This window comes from Miniopterus schreibersii (genome assembly GCF_964146895.1).
Source record: "Miniopterus schreibersii genome assembly, chromosome: 14".
Lineage (NCBI taxonomy): Eukaryota > Metazoa > Chordata > Mammalia > Chiroptera > Miniopteridae > Miniopterus > Miniopterus schreibersii.
This window is the reverse complement of record NC_138114.1, coordinates 6,039,913-6,056,160: the sequence shown is the minus strand read 5'-3', so window position 1 is coordinate 6,056,160 and position 16,248 is coordinate 6,039,913. Positions and strand designations below refer to the sequence as shown.

At 55.8% G+C, this 16,248-nt stretch overlaps 1 protein-coding gene across 1 annotated transcript in view; it reads right to left on the bottom strand.

Moving 5' to 3' along the window:
- The window catches only part of WDFY4 (WDFY family member 4), a 252,408-nt gene continuing 236,160 nt past the window's right edge, over positions 1-16,248 (bottom strand). The window contains exons 55-62 of the mRNA XM_081157692.1: positions 14,233-14,380; positions 12,937-13,100; positions 12,330-12,488; positions 7,619-7,798; positions 6,116-6,298; positions 4,879-4,963; positions 1,185-1,296; positions 1-474 (exon numbers count right to left, since the gene is read on the bottom strand). Coding sequence (XP_081013818.1) covers positions 408-474; positions 1,185-1,296; positions 4,879-4,963; positions 6,116-6,298; positions 7,619-7,798; positions 12,330-12,488; positions 12,937-13,100; positions 14,233-14,380 — 1,098 coding nt within the window. The 3' untranslated portion in view covers positions 1-407. The remainder of the gene's footprint in view (positions 475-1,184; positions 1,297-4,878; positions 4,964-6,115; positions 6,299-7,618; positions 7,799-12,329; positions 12,489-12,936; positions 13,101-14,232; positions 14,381-16,248) is intronic.

Here is a 16,248-nt window from a genome sequence, read left to right as displayed (position 1 = left end):
GGAAAATAGTAGTTTTAATAAAATAAAGACAATACAATATTTCCCATTAGATTCCAGTAAGTGACCCATTTTCCCCCCGTGCAATAGCTCTTTGAAAGGTGAGTCCTGTGTGGTTGGTGCGCAGGTGGCATCAGAGTTGCAGCTTCCAGCTGGGATGCGTGCCGCTCGCAGGAACCCCACCTGAGCGCCTCTTATTTGTGAAAGCGCATCCTCATGCAATCCAAGGCCAAGGTCCCGTGGGCCGTGGAGAAGTTGGAACTCTGGTGGCTCCAACGGCAGCCAGCCCCTTCCTCGGGGGCCATCTGGGGTCGGGGGAAGGCCCTGAGGTTTCCTCCTCTCCCGGGCACTGTGTCATCCCAGCAGCTGCCTACTGCTGCTAGGCCAGGGCTGCCACCGTCTCTCCCTTCCTACCCTTCTGTGGACCAGCAGAATATTCTCCCCTTCTCATCGCCTACCAGGAGCTTGGTCTGGTTTCTTGGGAAGAGAAAAAATAGACAGGAGTGTTAGAGGTGAGCCTGTGAGTCCCCGTATCCCAGCCGCAATTGGGAAATGGCCAACACGGAGGTTTCAGTCCAGGACCCCAGAAGCCCGCCCCTGGCCTCCACCTGAGGCAGGGGAGGGGGTGGGAGAACTGGAGAATGTATTGCCCCGGGGTGGGGGACTTTTGCACTATGTTGTGGCCTCCAAAGCACTGAGGGGATTCTTCAGGAAGCCGGGGCTCCAGGGAGCAGGGTGGGGGCCTGGCCTTCTCTCTCCAGCATCCCTAGGTGCCTCCAATCCTGTGAGAGATGCAGGACCCCACGTGGCATCTGACACTGAATATTCTGCATTGGTTTAGGGCGCTCAAAAGGCATTTTCTGTAATGTAGGATGACTGTCACCCCAAACATTACAATCAGCAGTGGACCTCAGGAAAAGTTCCTCCTTAGGATAAAATTACAAAGCAATATACTTTTACCTTTCGGATTTCTTTATGGATTCGTGGGTATTCAATGAGAGCGAGCAAGGGCATGGGTGTGTTAAAAACATTTCCAAGAACCCTACACGGCCACCTGGCCTGAACCCTGTGCATGGTGGGCCCTCCTGAGTCCCGTAGGAGGCTGCCTGAGCCCAGAGGCCCCGACTTTCCTAGGGGTGGCCACAGCGCCCTCTGCTGGAGGCCTGGGGAAGCCACGCCGCCGTTACCTGGACATGGCCAGAGCTGTCACTGCAGGGCTGGTCCTGCTGGGCTTCCCTGTCAGAGCGACGCTGACGTCCAGCTCTCTGCACAGGGCAAGGTTCTTCTCCCACCTGTGACCTGTGGGGAGCGTGAGAGAGCACAGTCAGGAAACCCAGTGGCTTCACGCACCTGCACGTGTGCATCCACACGGAGGGCCACAAACACATGCGCACATATTTATATTTGTGGTCAGCAACTTGTTAAATTGAGGGGAAAATATATTTAATCTTGGCCTGTGCTGCTGCAGAAAGGACCGTCCCAATTTAATTTGCAGGCTGTGATAGTTACATGTGCTGACGTGCCGCTGTATCCATTGTGAACCAAATTGGATTTGTGTATTATTGCTTTCTAAATTGCATGCCTAGTTCAGCAAAATTGTTCATCAGTGTTTACTGGCTTTATGCTTAATAAGATGCCCCACAATACCTTGCTGCCAGGATGTAATGCAGCCCTTAATTGCCTAGTAAAAATAAATTACATAAAGTTGGCTTTATCAACTTATCTAAATCCTCTCACACCACAACCAGTAATTAAATGCTGAGAATGTTTTTTCAAAAAATATAACTCAATGATTGTTACTTCACTCATTTTAATGACCACATTTGGGGGCAGACAGCAACCCCCTCAATGCGGAGGGCGAGATGGAGACATCAGCTGCGTCTGTCCCTGCGAAGCCACCCGGCTGCAGCCAGGGCGGGAATGACGCAGCTGCCCCCGCTGTCCCAGGGCGGCTGCTTGTGTGTGCAGACGGCCGTGCACCAGAAATGCGTGCGCGCGTGTGCTTGTGGAAAGTCAACACCAGCTCCCCCCGAGCACTTCTACATACCAGATTGAGTCAAGTCTATGAGGAGGCTCCTAAAATAAACTGTACTCAACTGGGTTGGTGATGCTGCCAATGACAAGTAAAGGAATCCCAGACAGAAGCTGGGCACACGTGCAGAGCCCTTAGTGTCTCCTGGCTCTCCTCTCTCGCCCCTGATGACATTTGAGGAATGGAGTAATAAACATGAGGTCACACAAGCAAATACCCATGTGTCATGCCCAATACTGGTCCCTTTCCAACAACAGTTTTGAGCAACATTGGGAGAACAAGGCCTCCACTGGCTTAGGTTCGCAAGCCTGTGCGTGGGTTTGCTAACTGAGCCGCGGCCCAGCCTGACCTTTATGACTGTCTCTGTATTCTCCTGACATTCCACCCGAACCCTGCGGTGAACTGTAACCACACCCTGGCACTTAATGCCAGGGACAGTGGTGCCCTCAGGTCAGGACAGACAGCAGGAAAGGCTGAGGACCTGAGAGCCTGGGGCATCCTGTAAGTTCCGTGGTGTCGTCAGCTGGTGTATTAGGGGAGCGCTCTCTTAGGAGTCGGAGTCATAACGATTACCTGCATTTTGTTGAGTAGATGCTTGTCTGTGTCTATAATGTTTTCTGCCACCAGCTTTCTACCAACTAGGATGTACAGAAAATACCTCCACTTGACAGAGGGGGGAAATCATCGAGGGCCAGAGAAATCACTGAGGACAGAGCTGGGTCTGGAGCCTCGTTTCCCGCTTCTCATCGCCCTGGGCCTCACTGCCAATGAGCACAGCCTCACACAACCCTGGGCCCTTAGTAGAAACCTGTGAATCCACTGGTACTTCCAGAACCCACGGACTGTCTCTGAGATGTCCTTTGGTCATCTACCTGTCTCTCCGTCTACCCACCCAGCCATCCAGCCAGCCTTCTTGCTCAGACATCCATTTATCAGCCATCAGCCGAGCTAGTGCCTTCAGCTTATTGGACCTTGACAGCTTCAGAAGAGGGCAGCTGAGCTCCAGATCAAGGTGGCGCCTCTCATCCAGGCCCTGGGAGTGGCTTCATAAGCAGTCAGGGGAGCAAACCTCTCGCTACATCTCCGAATTGGTGGGTCGAGGGGAAGGCATTTGGCCCCTGCTCTCCGAGGAAGAGCTGTGAGTTCCTTGCATAGGCTCCCCTGTCTTTCTTCTTACACTGAGACCGCCTGCTTCCTTGTGGCCCTAAAGGACCTTGGAGATACTAGGACCAGTGAACTGAGTGTGGTTGTAGATCCCTGTGAGGCCACTGCTCTGGGTCGGCCCAGAGTGTTGGCAAGGGCTCCCAGATGGCGTCACCTCGAAGGGAAAGGTTCCCGTGTGCACCCTGGGACCTAGTAGGGGCTGAGCAAATGTCTGTGAGGTCGTGCGAATAAAGAATCCGAGCCCATGACTAAATGACAAGGAGGTGTGGAGTACATTTGAGAAATAAACTAATTGAAAATGACTACGCTTTTCAGAAGGCAGCCCTCAGCAATCTGGAAAATTCTCTCCAGTGGCTGATTGTGGGTCCTGGGATGCAGAACAACTAGCAGGCCTCATAATGACAGGAGAATTCTCACATCACGGTGGACGGTCACCTTCAGTCATGGGCACCAAGAAAGATGAGTCTGCTCTGGGCCAGAATCTTTGATGAAGGCAGAGCTAGGAAGGCTGGCTGCACTGGAGGAGTGGTGGGGCACTGGGAGCTGAACAAATGAGGTGCTGGCTTTGACGGTGAGCCTGCGCCTGTGCTCGCCGCAGGGTAGCCAGCTGGTCTGGCGGAGTGACGGTGGTTACCTGGCATTACCTGTGAGTGAGGTTACCTGGCGGTGGTCATATCTGCTCTGTGGCAGAAGTGACAATGATGGTATTCATTTGCTTCTGGGTAACTTTGGGCAAGTTGCTGAACCTCTCTGGGCCTCAGGTTCCTTATCTCTCCTGGCTGTCATAGTAATGCCACCTCACAGGGTCGCCATGAGGAATGAGAGGTGTGGGAAGTGTGCACAGTGGAGCTGCTCATGGTGAGCTTGCTCCCTCACAGCTCTGCGGTGACGGCCACGGTGGCGGTAGTGCCCATGGCCTGATGGCAGAAGGCGGAACATTTTCTACTCAGTCCCCATCTGCTCCGAGCAGTGGTCCTCTTACTGAGGCACATCCCAAGCGTCACCTGGGGACTTGACAGACATGGAACTTCTAATAACCCTCGATCTTTCCCAGGAGCTGGGCTGAGAACAGGCCCTGGGGCTGCGTTGTAACAAACCTCCTGGGCAACGCTGATGCAGACGGCCCTCCAAGCCGGTCTGAAGAATGTGCCATGGCTGGGCGGGGTGAACCAGGATTAATGGGGCAGCCTGCGGCCTGTGGAAAGTCGGCCTTTCCCCAGGGGCACGGCAGGCCCCTCCCTGCTCCTGCCTGTAGGCTGGCTCTCCAGCTGGACGCAGGCCCTGGGCTGGGGAGCTGGACACGGAAGAGTCCCCCAGGCAGGTGCAGAGCATCGAATCCAGCTCTGCAAGGTGTGTCCCTCTCCCGATGCTCAGGAGGCCCAACCACCACCACCACTGTTCACACATCGAAGTCGCTCCCCCGGAGCTCACTGGTCCCTGCAGGGTAAGGCCAGCACTCAACAGAGCCTCTCCATGCTGTTGCATCCCACCAGCATCTCGCAGCAAACTCTGTCCCTGACTCCCCAGCACCTCACAACTTGTGACATCTGAGGGACTCAGTGGCCTCCCTGGGGGCCTGGGGTGGAGCTGCAGCCCTTGGGCTGAGGAGGGGAGAGGAGAGGGAGGGCTGAGCAAAGCAAAGGTGCCTCTCATGCACCCCACATGCACCCCTAGCAGGCAGTTACCTCTTGGGCTGCTGGGCTGAGCTGAGGGCTCCTCCGGTGTTGCCCGCCCAGGAACAGACATCTTCACCTCCTCAGTCTTCCAAATCTGCCCAGAAAGGAGAAAACACCATGGGCTGGGGAGTGACCCTGCCTGCGGGACCCTGGGGAAGGGCTGGGGGCAGGGTACTTCGTCGCCTCTGATGGTGATGTTTTCTCGGGAAAAGGTCACTTAGGCCCCCGGCTTCCCTGTGCAAAGGGTTAGCCACGCACAGCTGCACGTGAATGGCTCACTCTCCCCTGTGCTCATGTGCGTCTCCCTTACCTGCAGGGACCAGGCTAGCAGCCTGTTTATCACGTTACTTAGCTAATGCCATCTTGTCCCTCTGCCATCATCCCCAGAGGATCCATGGGCCATTGTGATTATCCTAACGGTAGCACGAACCACATGCATGTATCTCCTGCATGTGTCCTCTCCTAGGATAGGAGCGTCTTGAAGACAACGACCTGTTTATTATTATTCTCCGCGCCCTATGGCTTGTGTAATGTGACTGGCACAGAGCCAGAGCTTAATGAATGTTACATGGATGGATGGATGAGTAGTGGGACAATTAGTTGGGTGGGTGGATAGATTCATTGGTGGATGAATGGAAGGGCAGATGGGTGGATAGATACACGGGTGGGAAGAAAGGAAGGAGGGAAGGGAGGGAGGGAGGGAGAGAGGGAGGGAGGGAGGGAGGGAGGGAGGGAGGGAGGGAGGGAGGGAGGGAGGGAGGGAGGGAGGGGAGATAAAGAATTGGGTAGGTAGGTGGATCTTTTATTGGATGGATGGATGGATGGATGGATGGATGGATGGATGGATGGATGGATGGACGGACAGACAAATGGGTAGGTAGGGAGATAAACAGTTGGATGGGTAGATGAAGTAGTGGATGGAGGGACAGGTGGGTGAATGGATTAGTGGATGGTCCAACTATCTCTTTTCAGCACTAGGCTATGTTCTCATGCATTTGACCATTCAACTTTCACACCATGTGATAAACGTTTATTTCATTACATGAGTGTATGTATGTATAAAATTACATATAATTTTTAAAACTTTTGACCTGGGAAGAGCCTCATCTTTGCCCTCTCTTGCTGCAGGGACCTGGCCTGGAATGGTCTAATGCAGCCTGCAGACTCGGGCCCTCGGGGGAAGCGGGCAGAACGCAGATGAGCGCGTTTCTGTGCCATGCCCTTATTCTGCCCCAGACCCACCTACCCGGACCACGCCGTCTCGACTTCCAGTGACTATGGCGTGGCTTGTGTCCCATGCTGGCCCCTCCACCATGCAGCAGCAGGTTATGGCTCCTTCTGGGCCCCAGGCCGTGGTGATGCTGGCCAGGGGCTGTCCGTTGACATTCCACAGGGACAGATGGGCTCCGGCACAGGAGACAATGGTGCCCTGCACGGTGAGATCCAGCTTCACCCCAAGCTGGGTCACTGCCTGCCCACCAGCCACTTGCTCGGCCACTCAATTTGTACACCGAGCACCCTCGGCCTGCTTTCTTCTCAAGACTAACCGAGGTGCTCCAAGACCTCCTGAGACACCCCTTCTTCCAAGCTGACTCGGAGGTCTGCTCTGCATTCACACGACTGTAAATTCCTAGCCCTTTGAATACTGTGATCATATGTTAGACAAGCTGACTGGCTCACTCTGCAGACTCTTCTCACAACTCTCTCCCTGGCAGTATCCTGGCTGGCATGGTGTAGGCCCTGTGCCCACCCCTGGCTCTGGACACAGGGCCTACACCTGGCTGCCAGCCTGTCTCTAAGAAGTTTTAGACGTTACCAGTACATCCACTCATCCATCTATTCACCAGCGTCCTTCCATCCTTCCATTCATCCTTCACCCACGAGTTCACCCAAATAGCCAGCCACCCGCACACCTATCTGTCCGTCTATCCCTCTGCCATCACCTACCCATGCATGCCTCTATCTCCCCACCCATCCATTCATCTGCCCGTTCTCCATCTGCCATGTAACACTCATTTGGGATTTAAGCCTGCCCAGAGCACCATTTTCAGCCAAAGTTGGCACCAGGAATCTCTTCCATCTTCTCCCCTCCGCCTGTGTTCCCCTTTCCTACTGTTTCAATGCCCTGGATGGAGCCCTGGGGTCTTCTATGAGTAGATGTGGAGCCTCTGCCTTCTCAAGGAACTCCATGCCCTGTGACGGGGGTTCTAGCTTGGGAGAAAGTCCACACCGAGACTTATATATGTACTTCTCTAACTCTACCTCCCATACACACACACACACACACACACACGCACGCACGCACGCACGTCCCTGACAGGCTCATCTCTGGCAGCCAGCACGGGGAGACCAGCAGAAGCACTTCCCGCCATGGGAACCAGAGGCAGCTGCTGAGTCAACACTGATTTCAGTGAACAAGCTGAATGAGCGAAGCCCAGCAGGCCCCTCACCAAAGCCAACTTCTGTCACACTCCCTGGTTCCCAGGCCAGAACAGGGACCTCCCGCTGCCCCATCACCCTGAGGAAGAAAAGGAAGGAAGCACAAAATGACACCTAGCCCCCGATTCTGCACATGTCAACGGCTCACTCTGCTGTGTAGAGAATGCTCCACACATTTGGGGCACGCTCTACATTCTGGGGTGCTCAGCATCTCTCTGCCCCAGGTTTTCTCGAGGGGCACAGTCTATCATGCAAGCACCTGGGCTCACAGACATGTCAAGGACACGGACACTGAGCAAGGGGGACTCACCGAGATGTCACTGATGGCCACTGCAGATATGTCTTCCTTGTGGGCAGGCAGGCGGGCCACGTAGGTGAGTTGGTCCAGGTCCCACAGGATACAGGTGCAGTCCTGCGAGCCACTCACCAGGATGCTGAAGGTGACTGATGCTGCCAGGCATGTGACAGCCTGTGTGTGTCCATACAAGGCCTGGGGACCAGAGACAGAAACACAGGCTATGAGAGGGCCAGCAATTCAGCTACTTGGGGACACACTCCACCCTCCCTTTCCCTGTCCGGCCCCAGATGAAGAAACAGATGTGGGGAGAGTCAGTGATTCCAAAGCCTGTGGCGTATGTGTGTGAGCCTCCTGTGAGTGTGTGTGAATGTGTGTGAGTGTGTGCATGTGTTTATGTGTGTGAGTGGGTATGTGTGTGAGAATGTGTGTGTGACTGTGCGTGAGTGTATGCATGTGTATGTGTCTGAGAGTATGTGTGTGGAGTGTATGTATAACTATGTGAGTGTGTGTGAGAATGTGTGAGTGTGTGACTATGCATGAGTGTGCATGTGAGTGTGTGAGTAGATATGTGTGTCTGTGTGAGAATGTGTGTGTGTTAGTGTGTTTGAGTGTGAGTATTGAGTGTATGTATGTTTGCCTGAGTTGTATGAGTGTGAATGTGTGTGTGTGTGAGTGCATCTTACTGTATAGTGTGTGAATGTGTGTGTATGTGTGTATGAGTATGTGAGTGTGTGACTGGGAATGTGGGAGTGAGTGTATGTGTGTTGTGAGAGTGTGATAAGTGCATGTGAATGGGTGTGTGTGTGGGGGGGTGAGTAGTTCTATGTGCGTGAGTGTGTGTGTTGTGTGTGCGTGTGTTGTGAGAGTGTGTGATGAGTGCTTGTGAATGTGTGAAAGTGTGTGTGGGGGGTGAGGAGGTGTGTGTGTTGAGAGTGTGATGAGTGCATGTGAGTGAGTGGGGGTGGAGTAGGTGTGTGTGAGTGTGTGTTGAGAGTGTGATGAGTGCATGTGAGTGTATGTGTGTGAGTAGGTGTGTGTGAGCTGTGAGAGTGTGTGCGTGAGTGTACGTGCGTGTGTGTGCACGGGCCTGGCGGCCCTCTCAGTTCCGTGGTCTCTGGGGCCGAGGCCCAGCGGCAGCAGGCGTCTGCTGTGCCCCCGTCCCCGCCTCCCGTCCTGAAGCAGCGCACACCGAACGGGCAAGGGCCCTGGCTTACGACACGGGCAGTCCCAGCCAGCAGCAGAAACGTCACCGGCAACTCGAGGGAAACGCAGACAGCTGGGCCCTATCCCAGACCTACTGATTAGAAACTTGGGTGGAGCCCCACCCCCAGCTCTTCACAAACCCTCCAGGGAACGTTCACGCACGCTCAAGTTTGGGCGTCACCCAGAGGGACCTCAGAAACACAGGTGACCTTGGAAACCAAACTTGGAAGAACGTGGGGAGCTCAGGTCATAGTTAAAAGGATGTGACTTTTCAAGTCGATGGAACCAGGTTCATGGCCAGTTCAGCCACGTGGCGGCGAGTGACTCGGGGCCCCGGTCTCAGCCCCTCAGGTTGGCCTGTGCAGGGTCTGGCCTGGTCCAGGGATGGTTATGTGTTCAGATATGGCCTGAGGGCTCATTCTCTAGGGACATGTCCCCAAGGGTCTGGGAACTGCTACCGGCACGGTGTAACCATCCCAGAGACTCCGGTGAGCCTGATGTGACAGCTTCTGCACAGCATGTGCCTGCTGCCTGCATTGTCAGACAGAACCAGTGGTGACCTCTGTAATCAGTCAGCCGGCTGACCTAGTGGTAAACCTCCGTCATAACAGACCGCTGCTCACTCACGTGGGCCAAAGCTGTCACTGCCTGGTCACAGCAATGGAAAGTGCTGCCTCAGATTCCACGTGTCTTCAGTGGAACCTAACGTGGCAACACCCAGATGGTGCTGGCAAGGTTCTGGGCCCACAGAAGATTTGAGTCATCAGGGAAAACGGAAACTGTCTAAGGGAGTAGAGAAAAGCAGGGATTTGACTGGAGTTTTCTGGCTGTCTTCTCGGAATGAGCTAAGTCTGGTACTAAGTTCTGACCACAGGGGACACGGTGACTGCACAGAGTGAAGGCCAGGGGCCGGGAAGAAGGGCTGGGGATTCAGAGAGAGAAGCCCTGAGCCCTGGCGCCCGTGCCTGTTGTTGGCTGATGGGGCCACAGGGCTGCTCTCTGCAGCGGAGCACTGGAGGGGAGGGACCCCGCATACCCGGGCACCACCCACCTACGCAGGCTGGCTGCCTGAACTAAAGCACCAGGCGGCAGCTGAGCCACCCATCCGGAAGGGCTGGGAAATCAGAGAAGGGGACAGCAGCTTTAAATGTGACCTCAATCAATTCCTTTGCTCCTCAGAATAATACTCTCTGCACGGTTAGTTAAAATAACCCCGTTAGCCCGGCCGGGAGTGGCTCTGCGGTTGAGCATCGACCTAGGATCCAGGAGATTGAGGTTTGATTCCCAGTCAGGGCACGTGCCCGGGTTGCGGGCTCGATCCTCAGTTGGGGGCGTGCAGGAGGCAGCTGATCAATGACTCTCATCATTGATATTTCTCTCTCTCTCCCTCTCCCTCTCCCTTCTTCTCTCTGAAATCAATAAAGACATATTAAAAAAAAAATAACGCCATCATATTATCTTCTACCTAACTAAAGTAGCAAAAACTAAATAAAAGAAACCCCTGAAATAACTCTTCATGCTGGGCATGGGGGCGAGTGGGGTCCTCGCTAAGTGTTGGTGGCACCGTGAGGCTATGGGACCTACAGAAAGCACCGTGTCACTGCTCCATATTCTGCTCCTTAAAAAATTTATTCTAAGGAAACAATGAATGAGAAGCCAACAGCAGTCTCTAGGATGTTTTCCCCTCACTGTTCAAAACAGCCACAGCTTGGAAACAACGTAATTGATGGAACTGACATAAAACGACTGAAATGTAATTTTATGGAAATGAAATAATAGGGAACAAATGAAATGTAAACTATAGAGACTGTAGAAAAGCGGACTCGATGTGACAGGCTGGGTGAACATGGACTACACAAACCTGGGCGGTGACCAGGATGGCACCGAAGTGTGCACCTGGGAGGCGGTAAGCAGCAATGGGAACTTCCACCGGGATTATAGGGCATCATTCTACTTTGGAGTGAATTTGAAATTTGTCTTTAAAAGTGTAATACCTTTTTAAATAAAACACTTTCAAGAACTGTTTATGAAGCTATTTAACGATGACTTCTGTTACCAGCTGGGGGGACTGACTCCCATTGCTCAGCAGCTGGTAGTCTGGGGGGCCCCCCAGGCGGTGGCAGCTTCTGTAGGTTGGTGACACAGGGTTTCCTTTTGCCTAGGAGTAAGAGCAAGCAGGGTTCCCGTACCTTCTCCTCTTGATTTATGCGTCAGTACCGGGCTTTTACGGAGAGTCTTCCCTACTGGAGGGGACCTGGGGGCAGCGGTGGGAGGGCTGCTTCCCCAGCTCCCCAAGGCTGGGCTTGGAGTTGGGCTGTACCCCCCGCCCCCCACGGAGTGATGCCTGGGAGAGGGGCAGTCTGCAGAGCATGCATGGCCTCTTCACCAAGGCCTGGGATACAAACCCCGCCCCCGCCACAGCGGCTGACAGGAAGAAATACGCGAGACGTGAGCCCGCAGCAGCTCGAGCCCCAGCCTGGCCTTGGAGGGCTCCTCCGGGAGCCCCGGGCAGGCCGCCACACCGGCCTGCATGCTCCCCTCGGCAGCGGCCGCCTCCTCCGCAGGACTGACCGGCTCCCTCGGGCGGCCAGGTTCACTCCCCCCGCCTGGTTACCGAGGGCCACCATGCACCACCCGTGTGCACACCCCGAGAAACCCAGGACCACGTCCAGGGCAACGCGTCCGGGTTGGCAAGCCTGTCCGTGGTCAGTTCTGTGTGACTGGTTTTGGTTTTGTTACTTTAGGGATATACGCCGAACTACAAAACAGGCGTCAGAAGACATTCATGGTAGAGTTGGGGGTGTCCCCTAGGGATCTCCTTGGGCAGGTTCAGGCGCACGCAGGGAGAATCATGGGGCTCGGAGTTAGACGAGCCTAGATTAGAAAGCACACACGACTCTCCTGAGCCCCAGTGCTGAAAGCGGACTGACAGTGCGGGCTCTCTAAGGTCAGAGTCCCGCGCGGCGCCCCAGCAAAGGGCAGCGTATCCTCAGGATCTGCGTGTCACCGCGAGCAGCGGCGGCTCCTCGGTGGGACCAGGAGTCCTCCGCGCCCCCCCCCCCCCCCCCCCCCCCGTCTGCTTTGCTCCCCTCCTGCCGCAGCCCCTCCTGCCTTTCATCTCCTGGCTCCATGACTGGACGCATCCTGTGACTTCCTTGCACCTATTAGTTCCCCACCAGCAGTGAGGGGCGATAAGGGTGCCCACCCCATAGGGCTGTGGGGAGGGTAAGCTGAGGCTGTCCACACAAAAGCACCCAGGGCAGGTGCTCAGACACGTCCTCCAGGGCAAGGAAACCAGGTGCACTGACACTGACGTGTAAGTGGTGTCTCTCACTTCTCAAATCCACCCACAGGTATGAAATGGTGCCCGGATGACACAGAGCCATGTGCCAGCCTCAGCACCGCACTGCATTCTGTTCCTGAGGCCCGCAGCTTGGGGCATGAGGGCACTGCACCTGCCCCAGGCACACCCGCCGTGTACCGCACCTGCCCAACCCCGCTCCTGTCTGGGCCACTGTACCTGCTTGAGGTGCAGGCCCCTTGGGTGGCCTTTGGCCATACTGAGCTCCCACACACACACCACAGTGCTGTCCCCGGAGGTGACGATTATCTTGGGGGACGGGCACACGGCACACAGGCAGCGGCCCCAGGCGGCCAGGTTCTCGAACGTCATCAGGATCTGCGGAAGACAAGCAGGGTGCACACTCACCAACACCACCGACTCCCTGCAGTGCGGTCAGAGGCCCGGCCCGCGGGCCCTTGGCACAGTCACGCGAACCCTCTCGTTCCCCGCTGGGGCACCACCGCCTGCAAGATGTGGGTCCTGGGGACTGTGCCTACGTCAGTCCCGTCCATCTGACGCCTCTGCCCCGACATGAAGGAGGCTGGGCCTGCAGTCGCCCTGCTCCCTGGTCCCCTCACCCGCCTGCAGTCGCCCTGCTCCCTGGTCCCCTCACCCGCCGGCAGTCGCCCTGCTCCCTGGTCCCCTCACCCGCCGGCAGTCGCCCTGCTCCCTGGTCCCCTCACCCGCCTGCACTCGCCCTGCTCCCTGGTCCCCTCACCCGCCTGCAGTCGCCCTGCTCCCTGGTCCCCTCACCCGCCTGCAGTCGCCCTGCCCCGGCCCTCACCTTGTCCGAGCCGTAGCTCCCCAGGCAGCAGCTGAAGTCATCGAAGCCCCAGCTGAAGGTCCTGTTCCAGACGGGCGGCAGCAGCACCTTGTTCCTCTCCACGGCCAGGATGGTCTTCTCGGTGGGGACGATGTGGCCGATGGCGCCTTTGGGGGACTCTGAGCCTAGAGAGAAAAGGTACATATCTGCCCTCCAGTTAGTATGGTGGAGCTCACATGTCAAAGGACAGCACCCCTTTAGCTGGGCCCTGGAATGAGCGGAGGGCAGAGACTCAGCAAAGCACGTGCTCGGCAGCAACCACTGGCCGAGGCATCTCGTTTCCAGGCCTCACTCCAGAGGCCACTCTAGATCCTGGCTCGAGGCTGTCCCCTCGCCCCAAGCCAGTCCCACAGTCTGAGGCTGACCCCTGGCCCCTGAGCCAGTCCCCTGGCCCCGAGCCAGTCCCATGGCCCGCAGCTGTCCCCTGGCCCTCAGTTCCACCTCTGACTTAGCAAATATATTCAGTGGCCATGCAGGTCTTCGGTGTCCCTTAGGGATGAGGCACGGGGGGAGGGGCCAAGGCTATTGGGCAGTTGGCACAGAACCATAGGAGCCTTGGGGGCTCTGTCCCTCCTGCCCCCCACGCACCATATCTAGCAGGGCTGGGTTTGCCAAGGACACTGATTTTAGGCTTCAAAGGGAAAAACAACAGCAAACACGACCTTACACTTCTTGGGACCAGAACGTTCCTGCAGTGGGATTTCCCCAGGTCAGTGCCCACCCCAGGGTGGCACAGACATCAAACTTCACACACAGCTTCCCCAGGAAGTGACAGGGCTGGAATTCTTCCCAGGCCATCTGCCCCAGGCCATCTGCCCAAGGACACCTGCCCCAGGACACATGCTTTTGTTAACTGGCTGCAGGCCCACGTGGTGCCAGGATCAAGTGACTGCAGGTACCAGGGATGGGAGGCTACAGCCCTCCCCGAGGAAACCTGGGACTTCTCCATTTAGCTCTGAAGGCAAGGAGGGTATGTGTGCACAAGAGAGAGACAGACAGACAGACAGACAGACAGAGGTGTGTGTGTGTGTGTGTGTGTGTGTGTGTGTGTGTGTGTGTGTGTGAAGTCAGGGTCTGCAGGAGCTGGTCCTGACACTCTTGGAGCAGAGGCCGCCCCAGATTCCTGCTGCGACTTGAGACACAGCCAGACCCCAAGCCCCTACTGACATCTGTGCCCCTGAAGCCCCAGAGGAACACCGGTCACTGAAGGGACAGCTCTGGATCACAGAGCCAAGCCAAGCAGTGCCAGGTACTCACCTTTGACTGTGACCTGGGAGGGCCTCAGTGACTGCAGGCTGTAGGTGAAGGGCTGCGGGTGGCCCGGCAGGCTTGAAGGTGTGGAGCCATCCTTTCCAGGCGAAGGCTTCCCTGCAGCGGTCCTGGCCGGGTGGGGTTTAGTAAAGAGCTGGAGAGACAAGGGACAGACACACAGAGCAAAGAGCGTCAGGGCTGAGGGCCAGAGGAGCAGCTGTCCGTGTGCAAGTTGCAGCTGCGCCTCTGCTCCTCGGCACCTGGGCTGCAACTGTTCCTGTGCTCAGCAAGAGCATAACCCTCATAAGCAGGGCCATGTGGCTAAACCCTGGGTGTCACAGACAAGGGCTGGGTCTCGGAGAGCAGCAGCTTCCCTCTCGAGGGCACGGCCAGGACCGGCTGGCAGAAGTTCCCTGGCTGCCTGGGAAAAGGGAGACCTCACTGAGGAGGCCCTGGTCCCCAGGGAGCTGGCCCATTTAAGATCGCGTCTCTCTCCATCTGCTTGGGCCATTCCTGGTGTTTCCCCTGCCCCTACACACTCCGTGCAGACACACCCACCTGGCACCAACAGAACTCTCAGCGTCTGTCTGTCCATGTACTTCAGGGAGCACAGGAAACCCCGTTAGTGGCCCTTCTTATTTTTACTTTTCTTAGATCTCTATTGTCAAATTGTCCCCAATGCCAAACTTTTTGCATAAGCAGGCAAAGCAGAAAGTGTGAGGTGGAGCTGCCTGGCAGAATCCTTGCTGAGGGGCGAGGGAGCCCAGCCGAGGCCACGTCCAGCCCTCCCCTCCCTCCACGAGCGAGTTCCCGCTGGTGCCAGGATGCGGGGCTGAGGCGGGGGCTGAGGCGGGGCTGGCCTCAGCGGGGGCCTCGGAACAGCCTTGGTTCCGCCGTCGCCCTCCACCAGAGGCTGACCTGTCTAGAAAGGCTGGGCGGGTGAGCGACAGAAACCGAAACCAGAACGGTGGTTGTCCAAGAGCACCCCGTAAAGAACACTTTCCTGCGGGCAGAACCACTAAAGCGCAGGTCCCTGTGAGGGCGTCGGCAGGCGCAGCCCCGATGGCACAGCACAGTCTCGGGCTGGGACTGCACGGAGAATTCTAATTCCGGTAATTATTCAGAAATATTTTTTAAAGCTCACATGATATATCATTAAGTAAAATCAGAATCTGAAATTGTGCGTACTTCATGATCACGTGATGTAAAAACATGTTTCCTTTTGAACAAGAACACCGTTAGATGGTGGTGACTGCTATTTTGATTATTTAATTGCTTTATCTGTATTCTGTTTTTAAAATGAAAGAAATAAAGTCACTAGGCTACCCAAGCTTCTCTCCTGAAACCCTCTCCTTTCTAACAAGCCTCCCCTGAGAACACCCACAGGGGGGTGGGCACCCGTCCTCCAAGCCCCCTCAGGCCCTTCCATACGCCCCTCTCCAAAGCTGAGCAAACACAAATATGTTCCCTACGACCAGGCAGAGAAAATACTATTTGTTTTGCATGAACTGAGATGAGCCCGTGCAATCTCACATGAGGAAGGCCTTAAGCATTCACTTCTCAGCGTGACTCCTGACTGCCCAGGCGGGACCCCCGCTGTGGGACCCCAGCTGTGGGACCATGCTTCTAAACCCAGGTGGCTGTGCTCAGGGATCAGGTTTCTCTACCCTGAACTAAAGCTGGAGGGGCGACAGAGCTAGGATCAAGTAAATAATATCTAACTCTCCTGCACACCATTCATCAGGTGTCAACACGAATGCACAGCCCACATTGTTGCATGACTGTCCTGAGAGGGGTGGAGCCAGTGGAGCACAAGGCCCATGTGAGACCCCTGCCATTTCACCAGGCCCGGGGGCAGAACAGAGCTGCTCTCACAGGGTGGGCAATGTGACACGGATCCTGGAGCCACCCAGGTGAGGCTAGAGCTCTACCTGTCACCTGCTAATGGTGCAACTGCAGGCAAATTATTTATTTAGCCTCTTTGAGCCTCAGTCTCCTCATCTGTGAAAGAATTAATTCCTT